At 41.7% G+C, this 8,323-nt stretch overlaps 1 protein-coding gene across 1 annotated transcript; it reads left to right on the forward strand.

The window, feature by feature from the left end:
- The first annotated feature begins 3 nt into the window (after window positions 1–3).
- Window positions 4–7,623, forward strand: MRPL22 (mitochondrial ribosomal protein L22). Its single transcript, XM_058815378.1, has 7 exons — window positions 4–33; window positions 652–697; window positions 1,871–2,006; window positions 3,141–3,206; window positions 3,518–3,595; window positions 4,448–4,517; window positions 5,574–7,623. The coding sequence occupies exons 1-7, from the start codon at window positions 6–8 to the stop codon at window positions 5,783–5,785; spliced, it is 636 nt and encodes a 211-aa protein (XP_058671361.1). The 5' UTR covers window positions 4–5; the 3' UTR covers window positions 5,786–7,623.
- Window positions 7,624–8,323: the final 700 nt, after the last annotated feature.

The following is an 8,323-nucleotide window of genomic DNA, read 5'->3' on the forward strand; positions in this document are numbered from 1 at the left end:
GGAAGATGGCGGCGCGCCGGGCGTTGGGCGCGGGTGAGGCTGAGGAGACGCGGCGCGGGTTTGGGGGGGGCTCGCTGGAGAACAGGACACCGGGCTGGTCGGAGGGATGGAGCAGCTCTCGTGTGGGGAAAGGCTGGGGGAATTGGGGTTGTTCCGCCTGGAGAAGAGAGGCCTCGGGGTGACCAAGTTGTATCCTTGCTGTTTCTGAAGGGAGAGTCCAGAAGTGATGGAGTGAGGGTGTTTATAAGCGCCTGGAGTGACAGGGTGAAGGGGATGGCTTCAAACTGGCAGCGAGTGGGTTTAGGTTAGATATTGTGAAAAAATTCTTCCCTGTGAGGGTGATGAGGCCCAGGCACGGGTTTCCCAGAGAAGCTGTGGCTGCACCTGGATCCCTGGAAGTGTCCAAGGCTGGGCTGGACGGGGCTGGGAGCAGCCTGGGACAGTGGAAGGAAAGAAGGAAGGAAGTATAAGCCAAACCCTGTATTTCATGCATATAAGTGTTAATGGCATTTTCTCCAGTATGTACAAAAATTTAGTGTCCTGGCCATGGTGAGGGGTGGGGCTGCATGGTCTTGAATGTCCCTTCCAACCCAAACCATGCCATGATTTTACCATTCTGTTCATGCCTCCCTCACTTTCTTTTCCCTTCAGGTGCTGCCTGGGCACGGGGTCTCCTCAGCTGGGCACGGCCAGAGAGGTGAGTCTGGCCCTGTCACCTGTGCCCCAGGCAGTGGGACAGGCACTGCCCTGCTTGGGCATCTGGGGCTGGACTCTGGGGTCCCCTGGCTTGGCCATCTCACCCACCCTGGAGCTCTGGACACACACAGGTCTCTCTCTGCCCCTGTATTCAGAGCTTGTGCCACGATGCAGATATCTCTCTCCTCACTTCTTCCTCTTGGACATCCATATTTTCTTTGATAGTCACAGTAGCATGGTATCTGTGCTGTCCCCAGTCGCTGCTTTCCTTACTTGCTGAAGTTTCCCTTCATTCTGGAGGAATCCCATAGCTGTGCTGTAGGAGCACTGGAACTGCCAGCTCTGTCCCTGAAAATACCTGCAAAAATATTCCATGACATTGAAATGTGTGTGTAATGCTAATCTCTGCTCACATATTATTGTGGACAGTGGTGTACAATCCCCTTTTGGCTGTTTGCCTGTTGTTTTTAAGATGCTTTGCACAGGTTGGCCACACACACAAAGACATTCAAGGCTCAGGAAAACTCTCAGTATTTGGTCTTGAACTCATCTGTTTCTTGTAGTCACCAGTGGCTGCTGCTTTATCCAGGCAGCAGGGGGCAAAATGTAGCTTGGTTTTTCAGAATCTGAGCTGAGCAAACTGCCTGAAAATTAATTTTATTGCTATCAGCTGTCTGGTGTTTGGATTGACTTCATTGTGTTTTGGGACTGGTTTAGAACACCTCTCTTCTCAAATTTCACCATGTTTATAAACCTCTGATGCTCTGAGATGCTCAGCTGCTTGAAAAATTAGAAAATTTCATTGCTAAATATGTTGTTGGTAAAAGTTCAAGAAGTATGGAAAGTACCTTGGGAAAGGTACAAATGGTTTGTGTGAGTCCTGAACCCCACAAGAGCATCAGAACAGAGGTGGCTGTGACTGTGTGACAGTCTGGGGACACTTCATGTGGAATCACATACCAACATTCATGGTTTGCTTTAAGAAGCTTGAGTCTTGCTGAATTAAAAACCCCTTTCAGCATAAACTACAAAGGATTCAATAGTTTGGTTTTTTGAGTGTACAAATGTGCTGATTCTCTTTTTCAAGACAGCAAGTTCACAGTTTTCCAGATAAACTGGGCAGGGACAAAGCACTCTTGTGTTCAGCAGCTCAGGCTGTGCTCTTGCCTTGCAGGTGGCTGCCATGTGGGAGCCTTTTGCCTCTGTCCTGCATCCACACCAGCACATTCCTGCAGAAAATTGGGAAGTGGGAGAAGAAGAACAGGATTGTTTACCCTCCCCAGCTGCCTGGAGAGCCTCGCAGACCGGCTGTAAGGATGCACCTGAGCATGTCCTCACCTGAGAATGTGCAGCAATTTCTGAACAGACTGTCACTGTCTGCACAGGGTGACTGCACAAGGCACTAGTCTGAAAGCTTGTTTGCTCATTATTTAGGATTTTATTCAGTTTTCGGCTGTATTGTAGAGGTTGATATCACTTGGAATGCTTTCTATCTCTAAATTATATTGGAGCCTCGAGTTACTGGGAGCTGCTCACTTACTCAGTGTGTGGTTCAAGCTGCAAGGGGCCCATCATCTGTTTGTAGAAGTTTCTGAACTACAAGGAGGTAGAAATTCTACTGTCAAGAACTGATATTCTGGATTCCATTATCATTTTCCTTCATTAGGAATTGATGTGTTGTGGCTTCTGTTACACACACTGCTCAGCAAAGTAAAAGTATTTACATCTGAAAAGAAATGGGTTTTTTAAGGCATGTATTTTGTGGGCTATGAGCATTTATTGATTGCTTTTGTGAACATTGTGGCCCAGCACACAGAAATCCCTGCTGTGGGCTGTGCTGGCTGGTGCAGTGTGTGTGAAAATGCAGCTATTGACAGACTTGTTTATTAAATCAGTGTTTTCCCTGTTTATCAAGAGTTCCATCTCTTTCAAATTTGTATTGATGTTAGATTCTACCAGCTGGTGCTGGTCCCTGTTAGCAGTAATGTAAAATGGGTCTGTGGAGCTTTTTGTGCCAATCAAACTTGAAACCCTCTTCACTTCTCCAGGGCTAATTAAGTTCATTCTGGTGATATTGTTTATTTGCTCTCCCAGTAAGTGGAGTTGACAGCAGGGTAATATTTTTAAGGTTGAATGGGCATGTCAATCTTTGCTTCTAAAGTGGGGAGAATGAGAGGAAAGGATGGTGATAAACCTTCTGATTATCCTTCTCAGGGACTTCTGCTTATAAACTGTCATTAGATGAAATTAAAATTTCCTGTGTGCCAGCATCTTTTTTTAGTGCTTTCAGTTTCAAATGTCAAAGCCATGTGCTGTTCTCATAGTAGGCAGAGACATTTTTATTTTATTCCTAGTAAGAACATAGATTGTGGAGCAGACATGGATGCTCCATTCCTGTTTTCACAGCAAAATTATTCATCCTTTAACTTTTTTTTTGCCTCTAGGAAATATATCACTGTCGGAGAGAAATAAAATACAGCAAAGATAAGATGTGGTACCTGGCAAAACTGGTAAGCAAAGAGTACTTTGTGCTGTACTTGAGAGAATGCAAAATTTAATTGCTGTATTTGTCTTAAGAGCCTCATTTAATCACAGTTTAATCAACACCTTTATAGCAGAGTCCTGGAGGGGGAGCATAGGTCTGGACAGGGAATGGCTTTAGTTTGGTTTAGCTGTAAGGTATTACAGTGAAGAAATGGTAAATAAGGAAATGACAATATTTTTGTTTTTATAATAGCAGTATAATTTAAGTATTGTCTTCTGAATAAAAGAAAGGAAATACTTGTAAATGCAGAAGTTAATTTTAACACTTTGATTGCAGATAAAAGGAATGTCCATTGATCAGGCTCTTGCTCAGCTGGAATTCAGTGACAAAAAGGGAGCAAAGGTGATCAAAGAGGTAAATAGCAATATTCTTTAACACTTCTGGTTTCCAGAAAACTTTAAAATCAACACCTGTCACCAGAAGTTTGGAGGTGTTTCTACTTCTGTGGGATTTTGTGTTTTAAGTTGGCCTGTTGGGAGCACATTCTAACAACTTATTTTTGTTACAGTTGTGTAATGTTGTGAATTTTGAATATGTTGGGGTCACTTTTGCTGGCTGTTTTAACCTGGCATGGTGATAAATTCTATGTGGGTGGAATTCCATTCCTCTCCAGCAGTGCTTGGTGTTAAGTTCATGGTAAAAGGTGCAGAATCCTGGTCACTAATGGCTGCTACATCTGCTGTGCTTTAGTTCTTAAACTGTGAGAGATGAGGGATATTATTGAGGAGAGGACTGAGTTCTGTAAAAGCACAAAAGCTCTAAATACAGCGTGGTAGTTTGGATTCTGAAATTGCTCATTTTCTTGGCTGAAGCATTGACTTCTGGTATAATTATAGCAAAGAAATGTCCTGTATTAGCTGAAAATATTGAGTAGACCAAGTTCATTTTGCCCACCTTGGAATTTATTTCTAATCAGATGTCTAATTACACAAAGGTCTGTGGAGGGAAGGCTGACAAATGCTGGTGGAAAACATCTTTTCCACTCCCTTTCCTCCCCAAAAATGTAATAAAATTGTCCTGAGGCTTTTTCATTCTATGCAAGGAACATTCTTATGTAAAAGATGCTTGTCTTTTAAAAGTTTTTATCTTTATAAAATACTTTTTTTATAACTGACTTAGACTTGCAATTTCTTTCATGTTATCTAGAGATAAGAAATAGGATTGCTTAAATTCTCAGTATTTCCATTTCTTTTCCTTTTGTTACAGGTTCTGTTAGAAGCACAGGAAATGGCTGTAAGAAAGCACAATGTGGAATTCAAATCAAACTTACACATAGGTACATTTTTTTAAATTTAGTGCATTAGAAAAATGTCCTCCTGCTCTATCCTACCCTGTGAAACTGTGTTATATTTAATAAGATTTTGATGCTTGAAATCACCAGAAGTGAATAGAGGACAGTTCCTGCTAAACTTAACTTTACCTAAACATGAAAAGCACATGTTTGCAGCATTTTTAACATGGATTTATTTATCTGAGAATGGAATTTCTGCAAACAGTTTCTAGTTTTTAATGTTGCCAGTCAGAGATGCTGAAAGCTTTTTCTGTGGCTGGTACAATTTGATTTGCAGAATCAAAGTTAAACTTCCATTAAACACACTATAAAAGTAAATGGGTAATGACAGTAAAATTCTTAATAAAAAGAATTGTCTGTAGATATTTGCAGGATAAGCTTGTAATAACTAAAGTGCTTTTTAGCCTAGAAAATGTTAGAGAAATGTTTGCTCTTAGGTGTTTTGATGCCCAAAGAAAAAATTCCCATTTTGTCTCATAGGGAATAAATTTTACTCAACTGACCTCATAAGCTTAAAGTCACCTGGACTGTAGAGAGATTTGATTAGAATTCTTTGGAGCCTTCCAAGCCTCTGCCACAAGAAGGCTGAGCTGTAGTGCAGGACTGGATGTGCAGATAATGAAAATACCTGTGATGAATGCAATAAAGGGAGAAAGGAGGGAAAATGAAGTCTGTAAGACTTCACAGCAATTCATGAGACAAACTACTGAAAGGCAGTGAAATGAATACCACCTCCAGAAGAGCTGTATAATCTACTAAGTGCTCAGTGTGACTTGTCCTTCAGCACATATTTATCTTGTTGTGCCTGCTTTCTAAATCCCCCTTTTTGGTGCTCCTGAAGAGCGTTAATGGAGCTCACGGGTTCCTCTGTTGCACTGATCTGCTAAATGTAACAGAAGAAAGATGGAGGGGAGAATCCCAAGTAGAATTAACTTCCTAGAAGCAGCCATGAAAAATCCCTTGGCAGGACAGGTGTTTTATTGCAGCTGCAGCAGTTTGTGCTTGACTGAATCCTCCTCTCTCCCTGTCCTGTTTCCTCAGCGGAGTCGCAGACGGGCAGGGGCCGCTACGTGAAGCGCCTGCGGTGCCACGGCAAGGGCATGTTTGGCATGATGAAAATCAGCAGGTGCCACTACTTTGTGAAGCTGGTGGAAGGTCCTCCTCCTCCCCCAGAGCCACCAAGGACTGGCTTTGACCAAGCAAAGGAATACGTGCAGCAGCTGAGGAACAGAACCCTGGTTCACACACTGTGACTCACTTTAGTGGCTGTAGAGGTGTCTCTTGTTGGGCAATGTAATTGTGTGAAGGAATAATTAAAGGCATGGTTTAATTATATCTTTGGTGCTGCTGGAGCTGGGTGATGTGAGAAAAATCATGGGTTTTTCCTTATTTGTCAAGTCAAGGGTATGGAAAAATCTTGGAGCAGCAGATGTTACTTTTTCTGAGTTTCTTGGACCACAGCATTCAAGCTCAACTCTGAACTGTCAAATCTAAAACATATGGTGCTGTTATAAAGCTTGGTGTCTGCTGTGGATGGTGAGACTTTTAGTGTAAAACTCTGTGCTTGACAGTCATGTTGCAAGATCAAACCTCAAACTAAAATTTGACATCTTGAAGTAGTTACAACATTGGAAAAAAACAAGTAACAGTGGACAAAAGCAAATAATACTATCTCAGAATATCAGACATCAATTTTTGGCTTATCTGGGCTGTAACAGCCTTCATTGTGTGTCTTGGGAATTGTGTCTGGGAGAGGGAAATTAAAAAATCCTTGCAAGTTCAGGCTCTGGCAGTCAGTAGGTGGCAATATTTAGTTTGTCACAGAGGAGGTGGCAGTGAAAACTTCCAGAATAGTCAAACTCTTTTGGATTTTGCCCATGGCATTAATAATCTGATACAGGCATGGAGTTCATGCTGCTCTCTCTGGCAATTCATTGTGGGTAACAGGCAAAATATGGAGAAAAGCTTAATTCTGCATAAAGCTTAATTCAATGCATAATTCTGCATTGTCTGGAAACAAATTGCTTTTGTAACATTGAGGAAAGTGAAAGACTCCATGGATTTCATATGGAATGGCTTGTTGCATGTACAAATCAGCCTTTCAGTTCTCTGAAAACAATCCCATTTTTATTACTTTTTTGAAGAGAAGACTGAGATTGATAGGGGGAATCTCATTTCACTCAAGTCAAATTTTCAAATCAAGATAGTCAGAATTGATGAACATCAAAACAGAATAAGCAGCTGCTTGTACATGCAAATTTCTGATATTTGGACCTTTCTTTTCCATTCTGGTAACATTGGAGTGGGTAATAGCTTGCTTACCTTACTTGAGTCTTTTTACTGCAACAACTCATGGTAGCTTTTCTTACATGTGTTTACTTTGGTCAGTATTGGCTGATGGGAAACGGAAAGTTCCTGTAAGGAAACAAATTATTTTTATTGTCTTGACAAAGGCTGGAACAGAGTGATTTCTTTTGGCTACCAAAGAAAGAGTTCCATGATGTTTAGAAGCACATTGAGAGCTCAGTACCCTATTTGCAATCTGGCTCTCTGCAGTGCTGGTTCTCTTTCAAACACATTTCTTGCTGTAAAACCACGATTTAGTAACTTGCCTGAAAGGTGTGTTCTGATAAAACTCTCTATCTCTGCAGTCCCTGATGTGTGTTTGAAGAACTGTTTCTGTTGTACTGTGATAAACAGCTGTGCTTGGCTCTGCCAGCTGCCCTTGCACTCCTCTGTCAGAGTGAATCTCTTACAAGTTGTGGCAGATTTGAATTGTTTATAATCTTTTTGGGGATGACTGATCTGGGAGAAGACTGAAGAATTGCAAAATAATCCAAGTTTAATAAGCACTCATATATATTACACTTAGACACATGTAAATATCTAAAACCTGGCTTTAGGTATTTTATTCCAGTACCTATTTCTCCTGCATGCTGGAAATTTTGCTTCAGATCCTTTCTGGACCTCCAGAGAAGGCTGTATCCTTAGAGATATCATTACTGTGGTTATGAATCCACAGATACAGAGAGAAGTGAGAAGATTTATTTTCCAGCTCCTTTATGATTTGCGGGTGGCCCTGAAAGTCCTTTAAACAAACAGACCTGGGCTTTAAAAATTTTTCAGTTAAAAAGCAAGGTTGTTGCTTCTTGTTTTCTTCCTCAAGACAGTAAGTGGGAAAACTCATTTTTGGCATGTTTTTAGTATTCTTCTGTGCCTTGGTAGCATTTTCTGCTGTCTTATACATGCATAATCCAGAGCTGATCTTTATGGTGCAGGCTAAGGAAGCTCCACAGCTGTGTCTGTGCCAGGAGTGATGGGGTGAGGTGAGGAGCTGGCTGGGTCCCTGCCTTTCCCTGGTAAGGTGGTGAGAATGTCTGGAGTGGTTTCTGTGCTAGGTCCATCAGAATGCTGGGAACTGAACCTTTTCCAGCTCAGTAAGTTGTGGTGACACAGCTTTATACTGGCAAGTACTACATATAATTGTATATTTATAAACTTTAGAGGTTTGATTCTACTGTGCTTTCATTGTAATTACAGTACATCTGCACCTCAGTTAGGTGTTTGGTACAGATTCAGACACAAATTTCCATGCTGACTGCAATAAGCCTTTAGCAGATCATTTATTATAAAAGAATGTTTTAAAGTGAACTGTCACCAGAAGGGATGGAGAGGCAGTGAGGACTCTGCTTGGTGCTGATTTCATGAGTAACATCTGGGGGCACTGTAAACTCAGCATGGTGGGTGTTAGTGCTGCTGGTACAGAAACAGCAGAAGGAGCAAGTACATGT

The sequence above is a fragment of the Ammospiza caudacuta genome, chromosome 16, assembly GCF_027887145.1.
Source record: "Ammospiza caudacuta isolate bAmmCau1 chromosome 16, bAmmCau1.pri, whole genome shotgun sequence".
Classification (NCBI taxonomy): domain Eukaryota; kingdom Metazoa; phylum Chordata; class Aves; order Passeriformes; family Passerellidae; genus Ammospiza; species Ammospiza caudacuta.

Bases quoted from the DNA above. Each gene is read 5' to 3' on its own strand.
- MRPL22 (XM_058815378.1), top strand. From the start codon at position 6: ATGGCGGCGCGCCGGGCGTTGGGCGCGG. The intron at 2,007-3,140 runs GTAAGGATGCAC...TTTTGCCTCTAG, and splicing joins GAGAGCCTCGCAGACCGGCT to GAAATATATCACTGTCGGAG. The intron at 3,596-4,447 runs GTAAATAGCAAT...CTTTTGTTACAG, and splicing joins GAGCAAAGGTGATCAAAGAG to GTTCTGTTAGAAGCACAGGA.